This window comes from Bos javanicus, chromosome 25 (assembly GCF_032452875.1).
Source record: "Bos javanicus breed banteng chromosome 25, ARS-OSU_banteng_1.0, whole genome shotgun sequence".
NCBI classification, from domain to species: Eukaryota; Metazoa; Chordata; class Mammalia; order Artiodactyla; family Bovidae; genus Bos; species Bos javanicus.
The window spans coordinates 15,791,783-15,809,582 of NC_083892.1; the positions used below are offsets into that span (position 1 = coordinate 15,791,783).

The 17,800-nt window shown below is 48.4% G+C and overlaps 1 protein-coding gene across 1 annotated transcript in view; it reads left to right on the forward strand.

Moving 5' to 3' along the window:
- XYLT1 (xylosyltransferase 1) overlaps window positions 1–17,800 on the forward strand; it is a 352,172-nt gene that overhangs the window by 257,078 nt on the left and 77,294 nt on the right. Inside the window, exons 4-5 of the mRNA XM_061401246.1 lie at window positions 2,850–3,022; window positions 4,174–4,376. Of these exons, the coding sequence (XP_061257230.1) occupies window positions 2,850–3,022; window positions 4,174–4,376 (376 nt within the window). The remainder of the gene's footprint in view (window positions 1–2,849; window positions 3,023–4,173; window positions 4,377–17,800) is intronic.

The window sequence follows — 17,800 nt, forward strand, 5'->3', positions numbered from 1 at the left end:
TTTATAAATTCTGGGCATGGTAATGTAGTATATATTACTGGTTAAGGGCATAAGCTTTGGAAACAGACCTGGGTTTGAATCTCAGCTTAATTAAAGCAGTGGGACCTTGAACAAATAAATCCCTTGGCCTCTCTAAGCTATGGTTTCCTCATTTGCAAATCAGAGATAATGGCCCTACCTTGCAGGGTTGTTATGAGGATTAAATGAAATAATTAATGGTAAGGACTGCTCAATGCTCAAGAAGAGGTAATTGTTACAGTACTAAAATGTATCCTCCTGTAACTTTTGTTTTCACCAAAAACCAGCTATGTGCCAGATATTGTTAATAATGTGTATTCAGTGACAAATATTCTTAAATAGTCCCTCATCTTTTGGAGTTTAGTTCTAGTTGGGGATCCAGACAATAAAAAATATATATGTAATTCCAGACAGTGTTAAATGCAATGCAGAAAATTGAAATAGGTCGAGATAAAAGACAGTGTTGTGGTTGGTGGCCTGATTGTGACCTGTGAACTAGTGGCAAGAAGAAGTACACAAAGATCTAGGGAGAGGGTGTCCCCGGGGGCAGGAATGGCCATGGAAAGGTTCTGAGGCAAAGACAGGCTTGCTCAAGGAAAAGACAAAAGGTCAGGGGTCAAGGTCAATGGTGGGGGAGTCAGGGTGCAGGGATCTGCAGTCCTAACTGCGGGAGGCAGGGCTATGGGCTGTGGAGTCTGTACCAGGTGATGAGGACACAGCCCACGCTCATCTCATCCCCATCCCGTCCTCTGGGACAACACAGAAGGAGCCGCACTTATGTGGTGGCCATTCAGCTTCCCAGTGACAGCCGACAGGCTCCCCGTCTCCTGACCTCCAGGCTGAACAGTCCGAGTTCTCAGCTTTCCCAGTTGGTATTCAGAGACACCTGCAGCTGCTGTGTGCTGAGTCCCATAAACCTAAAACCTGTAAGAAATCAGGTTAGATCCAAAGGAAATTCGGCTCAGGAAAGCCAGGAGATTTCTGGTTGGGATTATAATGAACTGAACCAGTAAGCCATGTTCCTCCCTGAAACCTTGCCCCTGGGGCATTTACAAGGGAAAGAAGGATAAAAGGCATCTTTGAGGCTGCTTCCAGGATAAAGGGGGCTTCCCCAATGGCTCAGTAGTAAAGAATTTGCCTGCAATGCAAGAGACACAGGTTCCATCCCTGAGTGGCAAAGATCCCTTGGAGAAGGGCATGGCAACCCACTCCAGTATTCTTGTCTGGAGAAACCTATGGACAGAGGAGCCCGGTGGGCTGCAGTCCATTGGATAGCAAAGAGTTGGACACGACTGAAGTGACTGAGCACACACACACCAGGATAAAAGACGTCTGGAACCACTTATCTAGGAGCATCTGGTGTAGGATCTGGGCTTTTAAAGAAAGATAAGCAATGACGGTGGCTGATCTCCTCCCAGGCTGATCTGGGAGCTCAAGCGGGGTCACGAGGGTCTATTCCTCCCCCTCACTCAGCAGTGTTTTCCCTTTCCTCTCCATGGGGGGATAAAATGGCTCTTAGGATCTTCAAGTTTCATGGACTTTGAGGCTCTTATCTAGTTCCAACAACAGTCTGGAATTCTGTCTTCTTGGCTAAATAGCTTAGTTAACTCTGAACCTTACCTATTGTGTCCTGACTGGCCAAGCCTAAGTCCTGTGACCACCCCTGAAACTGATACTAGATAGAGACCCTCTCCTTCCACACAGAGAATGGGGGAGGTTGACGCCCTTCAAAATATTGGGTGATAAATTTCTCATTAGGCACGATGGGTAAGTTCCAGAGATCTGCCATGCAACATTGTGCTTATGAGAGTCAATTCCCTAGTAGGTTGATAAGAAATCTGGGGTCCCCGAGGAGGAGAAAGGAGTCTGGGCTCTCAAGGAGAGAGAAGTGTCTGAGGCTCTCAAGGAAGAGAAAAAGGACAATTTTTTTTTTTTTTTCTACATTGCTTTGTCTTAGTCAATATAACAGTGTTTCTTGCTTGAGGACACGTTTCTCAACCTTCTGACTAATCTTGTTCTCTTAAAACTTGTATACTGTGGGAGTGGGTCTGGTAAGACCCTTCTATTGTTAGTTCTAATCTTGTTAATTTCAGATGTATGTTGTGGGAGTGGGTCTGATGAAACTATATAAGGCCTTGCTAAGACTAGTGAGAGGGGCACTCTCCGTCCCCCTTCTGATGTCTATGTCAGAAGCTTTCTCTGTCCTTTGTTCGCTTTAATAAAACTCTGCTGCACAAAAGCTCTTGAGTGATCAAGCCTGGTCCCTGGTCCTGAAGCTAAATTTTCTTTGGAGATCACAAATCTGGCACTGTTCACCATAAGCTATTACTTATCATCCACACTGCCATCCTGAACACTTAAAAATATGTTAAGGGGGTAGCTCTCAGGTTATCTGTTCTTTCCACAATTTAAAAACAAAACAAAATAGATGCTGTTCGGAGGAGAAATAAGAGTGGATTCTGGACAAACAAAGACAGCACGTATATCTTAACATTTTCCAAATTGAAATTAACTGCTCCTTCCTCTGTGGTTCAGAAATGTACCTCTTACGTGGCTCATCTCCTCTGGCTTTAATATGTGTACACGTGTCTCCATCAGTGCTGTTTGGCTCCCTGGGGATGGAAACCATGTCTTTAGCTCCTCTGGGGCCCCCACTCCTGTTTACCAGGACAGAGTAAGGGTCCAGGACTTGCTTGGTTACGTTGAAACCAGTTTCAGGGACCAAAATGAACACTGTGCCCCTCAAATAGTCCCGGGAAGAAGCATCAGAGAAACACCCCCTGAGGACAGCCAAACTCACCCCACCTCTGTGATCTCCCTGGTTTTCCCAGGCAAAGCCAACAAGAACGTTCAGTGGGACGAGGATTCAGTGGAGTACATGCTGGCCAACCCGGTCAGAATCGCCTTTGTCCTGGTGGTCCACGGCCGCGCCTCCCGGCAGCTGCAGCGCATGTTCAAGGCCATCTACCACAAGGACCACTTTTACTACATCCACGTGGACAAGGTGAGGCCCGCCCTCTGATTGCCCCCTGCTGGCACTTCTCTGGGGGTGTGTCTGCCCCTCCCGTCCAGGGGAGCCTTGCAGGCTGAGCAGCTGCCTCCCCCAGACCATCTGGCCTTGAAGTGCTGTGTGTGTGTGTTGTGTGTGTGTGTGTGTGTGCACATGCATGGGTGTCAGTTTCAAAGCTCCAAACTGTGACCTTAGACTCCCTTCAATGACAATGAACATTGTCAGTCATACCTCTTTTGCTCACGGTCCTGCCCAATGCAATGCCTGCCACGCTATAAGGATAGCTAACCCAGGGGTGGGCCCACTTTTCCCATCAAGGGCCAGAGGGCAAGTATTTCAGGCTTGGCGGGCTATACACTCTGTCACAGCTAATCAGCTCTGGCATTGTAGCCTGAAAGCAGCCATAAAAACATACACAAATGAATGTGTGTGACTGTTTCAATAAAACTTTATTTACCAAAAAAAAAAAATCATGGAGCCAGCTTGTTGACCCCTGAGCATCTTGTTCCAGAGGTTTCTGTTGGTCTGCTGATGTGACATGATTGTGTCTTTGGTCAAGAAGACAAAGGGGATGCCTATTCAGAAGTCTGATTCTAGCAGGCCTGCTGAGGGTAGTGGAGAAAGTCTACCTTTCAAAATACTCATCAGGTTTAAATGCAAGTGTTAGTCACTCTGTCATATCCAACTCTTTGTGACCCCATGGACTTTAGCCTGCCAGACTCCTCTCTGTCCATGGAATTCTCCAGGCAAGAATGCTGGAGTGGGTTGCCATTCTCTTCTCCAGGGGATCTTCCTGAACCAGGGATGCAATCATATTAGATGAAACCATATTACTTAGCTTGTTATCCTCAGACCATATGTATCAGTCTTAGAGAAAAATGCAGACTCCCAGGCACCAGCCTATACCTGGGAAACCAGTAATACAGAGGCAGGACCAGGGAATCTGCATCTCAAATTGCTAAAGTAATACTTAAAAAATAATGAAGTTTGTGTAACGATGCAGAAAGACACCCCAGGTCTGAATCAGTTACTTGGCAAAGTTCAGAAGCCCTGTCACCTAGAAGGGAAGGGACAGAGAGGGGGTAAGGGGCAGGGCTGGGGTGTTTTCCACGCTGCTGAATGTCACCCTTCCTCTCCTGTGAAAGCGCTCCAATTACCTGCATCGCCAAGTGCTTCAGTTCGCCAGGCAGTACAGCAACGTCCGTGTCACGCCCTGGAGGATGGCCACCATCTGGGGGGGAGCCAGCCTCCTGTCCACATACCTGCAGAGCATGCGGGACCTCCTGGAGATGACCGACTGGCCCTGGGACTTCTTCATCAACCTCAGCGCAGCTGACTACCCCATCAGGTAAGGCGGCCCTGGCCAGCCTGCTTTGAGGTCCTGCTTCGCCTGTCATATCTGGGAAGCCAGAGGCAGAAGCAGCCTGCCTCCTGTCTGGAGAAGCCTTCCTGCCTCAGAGATGCTTACTCACTGTCTCTGTAAGGTCTCTCTACATGAGGGCCACGTTGTGCTTGAGAATCATGTGAGCATTCACTCATTCATTCATTCAACAGAGATTTCTTGAGTACATGGTTTTCCCAGCTCTTTTTGAGAACATACTTCAAAGGCTGAAACCCCTGGCCATGAGGTACTTCCATTCAAATGGGGGAAACAGACAACATGCAAACTAAGTATTTAAAATGGTACATCAGAAAAATAAGGCAGAGAGCAGCAGGAGCAGGTTGGAGGTGGAATTGTAATGAGAGTGGCCAGGAACATCCTTCCGGAGAAGAATGGAAGATGGTGATGGAGTGAGCTGCCCAGGCAGGGAAAATGGTCCAGCAGAGAGCAGCGCAGGTGCTGAGCCCTGAGGATGCCTGATGTGTTCCAGCAACAGCAGGGCTCAGTGTGGCTGGAAGAGAGGGTGAAGTCCTAAGAAACTGAAGCCAGAGAGAAAACTGAGGTGAGATCACGGAGGGTCTAGAATTTGTCCATTAGTCAAAGGAAGATGAGAACCGCACGCCGTGTTTGGAGCAGAGGAAGGTCAAGGTCTGACTTAGGTGTTAAACTGAAAAGGACAAAGTGGAAGAAGGGAGCGGGGTGTGACAGCCTGGGCAGAATCAGACAGGCGTCTCTGGGCTGTTGGAATCCCATGGGTGGGTTTGTTTGGCTCCTATCCAATTTTAACACATGAATTGATTGCCCACATTCTACGGCTGGTAGATTTCAACTGAAACTGCAGATCTCTAGTTTCTCCTGAGGTCTCCCCAGGGCCTGTAGGCTACTCAGCCACAATTATGAGTGGGTGGTGGAGCAACCAGCAGCCCTGGGCGGTGAGAAATTCAGATGCCACTCTGTCCCTTTGCACAAACATTGATCTACTCTTTAAAAGAGGTGTAAGCAAAGAAAACCCCTGGAGATCTCTTTAAACGGAGGAAAAAAGGCAACAAAGTGAACCATATTTCCTATCAAGAAAGCAGCTCTCTGCTTGACTGTGTCTTCCATCTCGCTTATTGAAAGGCCAAAAAGGAGAAGTGGACGGGGTGAAGGAAAGGGCCTTCCTTTCTCTGAAGGAGTCTTATAAAAGGTGTTTTATCAAGGCAATTCTCAAACATGCACAAGAATACAAGACTAGTAAATGACGCCTGCATCACCCAGTTTCAACTATAATCAATTCATCTGTATCCATACCAATAAAGACCTTGACCCTCTTCCACCAGCCCTGGTGAAGCATTTCTAAGAGGTCATATAATTGTATCTGTAAATATTTCAGTGTGTGCATGTGTGCTCAGTTGGTCAGTGATGCCCAGCTCTTTGCGACCCTATGGACTATAGCCTGCCAGGCTCCTCTGTCCTTTGGACCCTTCAGGGAAGAATACTGGAGTGGGTTGCCATTTCCTTCTCCAGGGAATCTTCCCAACTCAGGGATCGAACCCACGTCTCCTGCAACTCCTGCATCGGCAGGTGGGTTCTTTACCACTGAGCCACCTGGGAAGCCCCAAATATTTCAGTAAACATATCTAAAAGATAAAGTCTGTCTTGGAATTTAATGTCAATATGATTGCATGAGTGCTAAGTCACTTCAGTGGTGTCCAGTTCTGTAACACTATGGACTATAGCCCACCAGCTCCTCTGTGGTCCATGGGGATTCTTCAGGCAAGAATACTGCAGTGGGTTGCCATGTCCTCCTCCAGGGGATCTTCCCAACCCAGGGATCGATCCCACATCTGTTCTGTCTCCTGCATTGGCAAGTGGGTTCTTTACCACTCGTGCCACCTGGGAAGCCCATCTATATGACCTGGGGCTAGATCATTCTCTGCCATGAGGCTTCCCTGCTCACTCCTGGTATTTGGAAGCACCCCTGGCCTCTACCCATTAGATGCCAGTAGTGGTTCCTGTTTCCAACCACTTGTGGCAACCACAAATATCTCCAGGTGCTGTGTTTCTGGAGGAGCAAAACTGCCTCCAGCTGAGAACTCTCCAGTTCCTGAGAGAGAGAACAGCCTGGACTTGGGTCAGAGATGAACTACTTGCCTTTGAGAAATTTAAACATGCCTGGAACCTAATAAACAAAACGAGGAGGAGAGATGAGTATAGGGAAGTACAAGGCGAGGGTGAGCTGGAGCCTTCTCCCTCTCCCTTCCAAAGAAGCAGTGTGTTCAGAAATACCCCAGAATGCCGAGTACAGCTGCTGGCGTGGCAGACACTCCCTTCAAAGGTCAAGATTCCCACTCCCCCGGCTCCAGACCTCCCATGGAGGCCTCAGAAGTCATGTCAGCCTCATTCAGGAGGTGACACTTGACCAGGACCTCTCAAAGGCAGGGGGGCCAGCCTATGACCTTTCCCAGAATTGTATCAAGCCTCAACGCTGCCCCCTATAGGCCCTGTGTTGATTTGCAAGTTGCAGTTGTAACAGCAGTCACTTAGCCAGGTCAGCTGGGCCAGGAGATCAGCATTCCTAGCATTTCAGTATCCAAGAAGATGAGTGCTCAGACTCCCATATGATGGCTTAAGGCTAGACTCTGAGTTCTGCCACCTCACTCGCAGGTGACCCTTGGCAAGTAAACACAACTTCTGTGAAATCAGATTGTAGTCATGGAACCTAGAGAGTTTGGGCACTTAGCTCAGTACCTATCAGCTCTGAATCCTCAAGCTGGATCCAAGGCTGAGCCTCCTGATCTCTGAGAAAGGTCCAGAAATCCTTTCTCAGACCATGTGCCCCACCCATTTGGGGGTTCGGAGAAGGGAGTCATCCTGTTTTTAGTTTTGATGCTCCGGCTGTCTAGCCGTGCCTGTCGACCTGTCTCTCCTCCACCTCCCACGGCCCTCATTTCCGTGTCCACCCTGCTGCCAGTTCTTCCACCCACTCGCGTTGCCAGCATCATGGCTGGAGGCACTTCACGCGTCAGGCACTGCTGGTTCCTCTTGCTGTTGTTTTCGTGAAGTCGCCCCACACAAAAACATATGAATTTTGCAGATGAATGGTTTTATCCTGGGCAACTCTGATAGGCTTTCACTTCCCATCTGCCACTCCATCTGTAGCTTCCAAAACCACGACTTTTCCCCTCCCAGGAAGGATGAGCAAACTTAGGAGCCTTCTCGAAGGGGCGGGAGTGCCCAAGTCAGAAGCTTCTATGAGACTCTGAAAACCTGGGTGGATATCCAAAGGCAGTGTTCACCCATCCTGGCTGCTCTGAGCTGTCTGTGATTTGACATCGCCTGTCCAGGTGAGCTGTCTGGCTCTAACCGCCAGCCAGATTCACTAGTCTCTACTGGCCAGTAGCCTCCATGAGACCCTGGATGCAGACAGCCTGGCTGCAGATTCTGCCACCACCGATGGCCCATTTGAATTGGCACATGTTGCCTCAGCTTTCTGCATCTGAGTGTATGCACCTAAAAGGGACCCAGTATTGGGACCTATTTCATAGGGCAGTTAGGAGGATTAGAGGAAACATTGCAAGTCAAGGCCTTAACACAGCGCCTGACACAGAAAGTGCTCCCAAAAAGCAGGCAGTAGTTATCATAGTTGTATAACAGTGCTGGCCCCACAGGCTGGACTTCATCATCAACTGAGTTGCTTTCCTTTTTCCCTTCACTCATGAAAAGAGGAGAAAAATAGTTCTTGAACTCACATCCCTTTCAAAAGTGGGAAATGCAAAGTGAGACTCAAAGACTGAATGTTTCAAGAGAATCAGGCCAGAACCAACTCGTCTGTGAACAGAAAGACGTTCTTGTGTTTGGAATATGCAACCGAAGTTATGTTTAAAGAATCTAGGCCTTCCCACTTCACTGCTGACATGACCGCCTGGCCCACGTAAGCTCTGGTTGGAGCTTTTTATGCATCCAGTGTGTGAATGAAAATGGATATTTCCAACCATCGAAACCCTGCTAGGTTTGGAATCATCAAAGAACATGATGCTTTTATTCAATATACTCTGTTTACTGAGTGAGGCTGGAAACTGCACTGGCATTCTTCAGTCAGATGGACCACAGACAGGGATGAATGGTGCACAAAAGCATTGTGCAGTTGGTTTGCGAGGTTTGGGCCAGTGGTAACAGACCCCACACCGTCTGTTACTGGGCCCTGTGTCCTGGAGCAAACCAGACGCAAAGGCTGAAAGTGTCCATGGCCCCTCCAGGGCTCACATTCTGTCCGTGGTGTGTGTGTGTGCATGCATATTGTGTGTGTGCAAGCATCAAGCAAAACCCAGAATCTACTAATTCTGCCTCTTAGGGATTCACAGCAACAAGGTCTAACCCAGTGGGGCCCACCATGTGGACATTTAAGCCACCCTTAACCATTGACCCAAACCTCTCTCTTGAGATACCACCAGGGACTCAGGGCAGGAGCACAAGAGCTTTTCTGCAGCTCCTCAGCCAGAAAGACCAGCTCAAACAGACAGGAAGCAGGTGTCTGGGCTTCTCTGCAACATCCCCAAGATCAGTGTCTCCATGGCACTGATCAAGCAGGACGAATGCCCAGATCCAGCAGATGTTTCCTGTGTGCCTACTGTGTGTCAGGCCCTCTACCAGGGCCTTTAACGTGTGTGCTGTTTTATCCTCATCCCTTAAACCATAGCTTCTGGTGTGTAAGAATGTTTAAAGAGGTTAGTATTAGAACTTCTGGTGAATTTTGCAGGGAAGTTAACCCCTTGATAATACCCAGGCACAGAGTCTAGTCACCCTGGGATCTGCCAAAGGACTGTGCATCTGTGTGTAGTCAGTCCCCTACTTTTCATTCCTCTAGTCAGGCCACTGATTCTCGAGTGGGTCAAGGAATTCCTGTTGTGAATAGCAAATCATAACCACAGCAAAATGCACTTATAGCACCTAGGACATCCCTGGCATGGTTTTTTTTTTTTTTAAGTGCTGTCCATGGTCCTGACATGGTCCTCCACACACACTTTGGGGAGGCCATTTTTCAGATGAAAAAACTGAGGCACAGAGATGTTGAGGAACTTGACCACAAGGATACAGCCAGTGGTCTCTTTTTTCTTTTTTTAAAAATTGAGGTTAAATTCCCTTAACACTAAATGAACCATTTTGAAGGGTTCTATCCAGTGGCATTTAGTACATGCCCAATGTCATGGGCTTTCCCCGTGGTGCTAATGACAAAGAATCCTCTTGCCAATGTGGGAGATGCAGGTTCAATCCCTGGGTCAGGAAGATCCCCTAGGGAAGGAAATGGCAACCCATTTCAGTGTTCTTGCCTGGAAAATCCCATGGAGGGGGGAGTCTGGAGGGCTACAGTCCATGGAGGTACAAAGAGCTGGACATGACTGAGCACACACACACAGTGTTGTGCAACCAGAACCTTTCTCTAGTTGCAAAACACGTTCATTACCCCAAGAGGAAACCCTGCCCCTCCCCATTCACATCCCATCATGAGCCCCTGTCAATCACTAATCTGTCTCTATGGATTTGCCTACTTTGGATGTTTCGTATGTATGGAATCATACAGTGTGTGATGTTTTGTGGTTGGCTTCTTTCACTTAGGATGACATGTTCATGCTTTACCCACACTGTAGCCTATGCCAGTGCTTCATCCTTTTTATGGCTGTCTACTATTCCATTGTGTGGCTGTGCCATAATTTGTTTACCCACTCATCAGGTGGAAGAAACAGGATTCTTAAGAGCTCCTTGAAAGCTCCATCTCTTGGCCAGCTTGGCTTGTGCTGTACAACCTAAGGTGAGGACCTCATCTGGTTTAAGAAGATGCAACTCCATCACGTGGGCCTCTGCACAGCATTGATACTAGGGCTTTTACTGCCTGAGCTCTGATGATGCCAGGGTCAGGGTAGGGGTGCTGATCTGTGCACCCTCGTCCACAGAAGCCTGGTGATCTTCCCCGTTCAGCCTGGCAGTCCTCCGCCTGGTTCCATTAGAGAAGTTTCCAGTGATTCTGGCTGGTTGAGACAGATTTGGGGTTGAAGATGGAAAGATGAAGGCTTAGGGACAGAGGTCTCAGTTTCCCTTTTTCCCTCCTTCCTTCTTTCACCATCCAAGCCCCTCTGAAAGCAACCCAAGGGTGTCTTGGGGAGGAAAGAGCTCAGGCTTGCCTGAGAGGCCAGCTGAAAATGGTCCCACAGGTAAGATCAGAAGATGGGGCTTCTCTGACTTCACTCATTCATGCAGCAGATACTTACTGACCACCTACTATGTGCCAGACACTATGCTGGCTACTGGCTATTCAAAGGGAAAGAGAAATATGGTCAGTCTCTGCCCTCATCCTAGTGGTTTGAATCACCTGGGTTTGAATCCCAGCTCTTCTGTTTACTAGCTATGTGAACATGGACTTGAGAATATCGCTTAATGTCTCCGGGCCTCAGCTGCCTCATCTGTAGAATGGGTACAACAACAACACCGCTGCATATGGTTGCTTAGAGAGAGAAATGAATTAATGTACGGACCATGCTTAGCACCCAGCGGGCATTGTCTGTGCAACAGCCCTCGTTATTGATAGAGGGAGTGGGAAACTAACCAGAAAGATCACACGAGTGAACATGTGATCACAAAGTGAGGCAAGCATTCTGAAAGGAAGGGCAGATGAAAGAGCATTTAGCAAGTGAAGCTCATCTGCACGTTGGGGTGACCTCTCTGAGGAGGCAGCACGTGAACTGAGGTGTGTGAGATGGGTAGGGCTTAGCTAGCAGTGTGTTCCAGGTAAGGGGATGGCATAAGCAAAGGCCCAGGTGTCAGAGGACCCCTGACAGGCTTGAGGAGTTAAAAGAAGGCTGATGTGGCTGAAACACAACCAGCCAGAATGCCTTACCACCAGGGACGATGGTCCAGCCAGGTCCTGTAGGGATTTCTGATCCCTTGTCCGGTGGTTGAATCCTTAGCCCAGGAGCTATGCAGTTTTAATGAGAAGCCCCTGGAGAAGGGAATGGCAACCTATTCCAGTATCCTTGCCTGGAGAATTCCATGGACAGAGGAGCCTGACAGGCTACAGTTCATGGGCTCGCAGAGTCAGACACAACTGAGCGACTAACACTTCAAAGCTTCAGCGTTATTTGCAATGTGGAGAGATCACTTTGGCTGCTGTGAGATAACAGTGGTGAGGGGACTGGGCCGGTGGGGGAGGCCTGTGAGGAAGGAGGTGATTGCTGCTGCTGCCGTTGCTGGTGTAGAACCACATTCAGGGAACCCTCCTCCCAAACCTCAGCCAGAGGCAGGGGTCTCAGAAGCCATCGTGAGCTTCCTGAATCCAAGCAGTGTCTTAGCCTTTTAGGCACAGAGCTAGGCAGCTGTTCATGTATAGGGCCCAGGCCCCCCATCTGCACAAGACAGCCTAGTTCTCAGGAGACCTGCGGAGCATATCTGGCACAAAGGATCCAGAACGGGGCCTGAGGCCAGAGTTTTAGAAGAGGACTGACCTTGAGATAGGAGGGGACAGCTAAGGACTGTGAAAGAAAGTGCTAGAGACTCCTCTTTGTTCTTTTGGCTTTAACTGTGATAAAATGTGCATAACTTAAAACCTACCATCTTAACCGTTTTTAAGTGGTTAAGCACATTCACACTATTAGACCACCAAGCTCCAGAACTCTTTTCATTTTCAAAACTGAAACTCCATACCCGTTAAACAACTCCCCATCTCCCCTTCCCCAGGCCCTGGCAACCAGCATTCTATTTTCTGTTTCTATGAATTTCACCACTTTAGGGACCTCCTGGAAGTGGAATTAGACAGTATTTTTCTTTTTGTGACTGGTTTATTTCACTTAGCAGAATGCCCTCAAGGTTCATTGACGTCATAGCAGGTGTCACAATTCCCTTCGTTTCTGGGAGAGAATAAATCTCCCTTGTCTGGAGAGACTACGTTTTGCTTGTCCACTCATCCATCACTGATGGACACTTGGGTGGCTTCTACCTTATAGCTGTGGTAAATAATGCTGCTGAGAACATGGGTGAATGAACATCTCATCATCTCCCTGTTTTCCGTTCTTTTAGTTATGCCCAGAAGTAGAATTACTGATCATATGGTAATTCTATTTTTAGTTTTTGAGGAACCTCCATACTGTTTTTCATAGCGACTACCAATTTACACCACCAGCAGTGCTCAGGGTTCTGATTTCCCTATCTCCTTGCTCACGTATATTTCTTTTTGATAGTAGTGCAAGGTGTTTCTTATTCTTTTTAAGGAGCATAAATTCCCAAAAACAAGGGCCCTGGAACCCTTGGAAGTTTTGAGTAGCAGACATAGCTCTCAGTAGACCCATGAGGTTAGCTCCAGGAAATTGTCTCCCTATAGGATCATGGCCCTCAAATGATTGTTCTAGAACTGCTTCCCAATCCACATCAGCTCCCCCTTCCAATTCCCCATCCTCTGAATAGGACCACCTGTTCACCAGCAGCTGGAAACCTGTGTGGCCTCCGTCTCACTGTTCCAAGGGGGCCTGCATATTCTCATTCTCACCCTGACACTGTTCCCATGTCCATTCTCACCTGTGATTCCTCCATCTCAGCCCAAGTCAGACCATCATTGCTTTACACCTGGATCTTCAGAGTCCCCCAAGAAGACATAGTCTGAGCCAGACTCTGGAAATGAGCTACAGCCTCTCCAGGGCCATAGGGAAAGGCCAGAAGCCACCACCCTCTCTGGGAGCAGCTTACAAAATATAATCATCGATTAAAACAGGTGTGCAGTTCACTTCCTGGCTGGGTGCTGAGCCAGGCTGAATGCTAGGGAGTGGGAGATGCGGCAGAGGAACGGATCTGCTCGTTCACTGAGGGCATTTACAGTCTATGAGAGAAATGGAGAGCATGTTGATCAAATAATGTCAGGGTGCCATGATGGGAGACAAGGAGGAGGCCCCACTTTAAGGAGCATGGTCAGGGAGATGAGGTGCTTTATTATTTTTTTTTTTGAGGGATAATTGCTTTACAGAATTTTGTTGTCTTCTATCAAACCTCAACATGAATCAGCCATAGGTATACATATATCCCCTCCCTTTGGAGCCTCCCTCCCATCTCCTACCCCATCCCACCCCTCTAGACATAGAGAACAGACTATGGACATGGAGAGAGGGGAGGAGAGGGTAAGATGTATCGAAAGAGTAACATGGAAACTTACATTACCATATATAAAACAGATAGCCAACAGGAATTTGCTGTATGGCTCAGGAAACTCAAACAGGGGCTCTTCTATCAACCTAGATGAGGTGCTTTTAAACAGTGAGGTTTAAAACCAAGTCCTGAAGTGAGGCCCACTGTGCAAAAGAGGGGGTGGAGGTATGGCAGAGGGGAATAGCAGATCATTGATTTGGGGGAGACACAGATATTCATCCCCTAATTACAGTAATCAATAGCAAGGTGAGTGTTGGGTGGAAAATATGTTAGCCTCAGTACTTCATAGGAGGTCATATTTGGGAGCCCAGCACCAGATCTTTGGGTTCAACCATCTCTCCCACTGACCACGTTCTCAACATCCAGCCGCTTTTATTCTTTGGATGTTCAGAAATGCACACCCTCTTTCCTGAGACCCCAAAGCCCCGGTGGACACCATCCAGGGAAAGCTCCACCCAGATAATGTGCAAGTTGGAAAGAGTGTATCTGTTGGTCACAAGGCAGCTGGAAAAACATGCCTGTAATTATGCCGTTAACCGTTGTGTTTTCATCTAATAGCAAAATAATCATTTCCTCGGCCCTGTTATTTTTTTAGCCCGACAGAGCTCACTCCTGCCTCCAGAAACACAGTTTGCTTTCCCCTTGCTGGCTGTCCTGGGTTTCCTGAGCTGTATTTTTGGCTGGACAGCTCTACAAGCTTTCTGGAGGCGAGGACCAACCCAGAGCATCCCCTGGACAGAGCGAGGCTGGAGTTCTGATGGGGCACAGATGAGAAGCACCGACTCCTCAGAAAGTTGGGGTGGAACACTGTGTTGGCTCAAGTGGATAAGGAAGGACATCCCTGGGAGAATGTAGGGAGTTCACATAATCAGTGCAGAAGGTGGCAGAACTCAAGGCAAGAATGACATGACTTTTCTCACTCAGAGGATGCCCTGTGGCTTAAATACTTTTCAGTCATAATGTCTGTTTGCTGGCTGGCTGTTTTCTCTCCTTTCATTACTGAAAAATGCTGAGTGCTGGGGAAAGGAAGTGGATGGTTTTATCTTGAGTCATGTGCCCTGGCTTTGGCCAGCCCTTCAGTCCTTCCTTCATCCGTCACATACTTACTGAGATCCTACTGGATTCCAGGCAGTGCTGTAGGCCCACACTGTCCAGTAGAACTCACTGTGCTGATGTCTAGCTCAGCAGACACCAGACACATGTGGCTATTGAGAGCTTGAAATGTGCTTTATGGAACCAAGGAACCAAGTTGTAAATTTGGTTTGATTTTAATTTAAATGTAATCAAGTAGTGTATTAAGCAGCACGATCCTTGTTGCTCAGCTTGGAGTAGTGAACACAATGATGAAAAGAAAACTCCTGTCCTGGTGGACCTTGTCGTGGGGCAGGAATGCTTCCACTGGGAGAATTACACTGCTCTCTGAGCAAAATAAGAGAGTGGATGCTGCCAGTTCAGAGACAAATATGATCTCCAGCCTCTGCCAGTTTAATTGTCTGATGCATCCCACGTTGACCATGCATTGAATTTGGTAAGGTGTTTTCTTCCTAATACCTCGCTCCTCAGATCTCATAGTTCTTCCTCTTGGCAGAAACTGTCTACATGTCCATAGACAGGATATTTCCAGCCATGGGCATCTTCCTATACAGTGCATTGAGCATGTTTGCTTCTCAGGAAAGCATCATTGATGTGCTTTGTCCACCAGAGGCCAAGAGCAGGGATGCTGTGCACTCTGGGATGCTAGAGCACATCCAAGTGTATCCTGGGAATTTGAATGTGAGCCCAAGTGGCCCACAGTGTGGGTGATAAGCCCTGCAGAGCCTCTTATCTTCCCCTGCTTCCCTCTCACACGTAACTACAGGTAGAGATTATTCTCAAGGGCTTTCTAGTGAAACAGCATGTCTTATAAGTCAAATGGGATAAAGGAGGGGAATTTCTACCCCTTTTATTGATGACAGCAGGGATTTGGATGAGCATGGGCCCAACAGACAGGGTTAAGGTCCAATCTTGGGGTGGCTAGGTGAAAACTCTGTGTGTTTTGTTATCTTCATTATTCATCATCATCATTCATGTCCTTCCTTCCACTTGCTGCCATCTGAGTCACTGACCAGCCCAGAAAATGGTCAGTAGTGGACTCTCAAAGGAGATGCTTGGGGAAGCCCTTCAAGATTCTCCAGACTCCCGTAGATGATATCAGCTAGAATTTCGTGAGTCCGGTCGGTCTTTAGTTCACATCCAGGTCGGTTGGATCTGGAACCCACAGATGTGGAGGGCTGATTGTAAGATACTTGGGCATCCTGGGATTTTGGTACACGTGCAGTGGGTTCTAGATCTGCAGGGGTGCAGATCCCGAGGGGCGGCTGTATTTACTGTATTCAGGATCCTGGGCCAAATGAGTTCCATATGTTATCTAAAGTCACAGAAACCCCAGAATGTAGATGCTGTGGCTGCATCCCATTTTACAGATGTGGAAACTGAGGCTGAGAGAAGTTAAGGAATTGACTCTGTGTCTCACAACTGGGATTGACATCCATGCTTCTTTCATCATTAGAGGAAGAAGAAACCTGAGTTCTTCACCTGCAGATTGTATTGCACCCATTGGCAGGTCTAGACCGAAGCTGTTCCCCTCATTCTCCCCCTTCTAAATCCTCTTCCTCTTCATCTGCAAGAGAAGCCAGGAGGCAGAAGTGCCCAATAACCAAGAGAGGCGTGGTGCACATCAGTACCTGACTCCAGAGCCACCGGCATTTACCAGCTGCTGAGAGGTCATCACTTTCTGCTTTGGTTCTCAAAGCATCCTCAGAGGGTTGGCATTGAGAAGGGCCCTGAGGCTGAGAAGGGCCCTGAGGCTGAGTGGGTGTGAGTGACTTGCCCAACCAAAGTCACACAGCTTGGCAGGGGCCAAACCTGTGTTTGAAGGCAGGTGCAGCTGACTCCCAAGTGCAATGTCTTTCTACTCTGCCCAACTGCCTCACTCAGAGGCTGGCTGGCATTGGGCCCGCCCCACCCAGGGAAAAAGCCAATCACAAGAGCACAACCCTACCATGCGACCATGACAGTAAGTGTGGTCCCATTTCCAGATGGGCTTTCCCCTCTGGCTGATGGAAGATTGGGCTTTACCAGTTGTGTTTGCTCTGAGCATGGAGGGAGGAACCAGCTGTCCTTCCTTAGCTGGGAACGCCTTGCTTTCAAATTCCTTTATACTCCTGTCCCTTTGGATCTCAGACTCTCCAAACCCCTCCCCCAAACTGCCAAACTGTGGTGCTAATGGAATTCTCACTCATTTAAACCTTAGCCTCAAGCAGCGTAATTAAGACCGAATGGCTGCCGTCCCTCCAAATGTGCACAGTTGTTCCACTGCAGAATGGAAATGATGCCTGCGTGTTCTGAGCCATTGCTCTCTCCATAAGGGCACATGAGCAATCATGCCACGTCATCCTGCCCTGGGTTTGAATCTTTTCTGCATCTTCCACTAGCTGCACGATCCCAGGACAGGTGGATCCAACCATCCTGAATCTCGATTTTCTCACGTGTAAGAGGGAGACGATATGTTACTAGCAGCCGGGTGAGAATCCAAGCTCTGCCTGAGGTCCAGCTCTGCAGGCTGATACCCAGCTGCATGTGGACACAGAGGCTCAGGCCTGGCATCCACGTGCATCCTCACATCCATCCCTCCCACCATCTAAACGTTGGGCCCAAGATGCTCAGCCGTGGTGATGGCATTGAGAAGAGAGAGGTGGTCAGGGAGCCAGGGAGCCCTTAGCTTCCTGCATCCGCCTAGTTGCATGAACGGAAGAGACAAGAAAAAATATGATGGATTCTTGCCCCAAGTGGTCAGGTGCAGCCTGGATTTGAAGCAAGAAACATGAGAAAAAAGTAGTAGAGGGCTTCCCCGGTGGCTGAGTGGTAAAGCATCCGCCTGCCAATGCAGGAGACATGGGTTCAATCCCTGACTGAGGAAGATCCCACAGGCTGCAGAGCAACTAAGCCTGTGTGCCACAACCACTGAACCTGTGCTCTAGAGGCTTGGGAAGTGAAAGTACTGAGCCCACATGCCGCAACTACTGAAGTTCAAGCGCCCTAGAGCCCGTACGCCACAACACGAGTTGCCACCGCGATGAGAAGCCTCGCACTGCAACTAGAGAGTGGCCGCCACTCACCACAACTGGAGAAAAGCCAGCACAACAACAAAGACCCAGCAGAGCCATCAACCAATCAATCAATAAAATTAT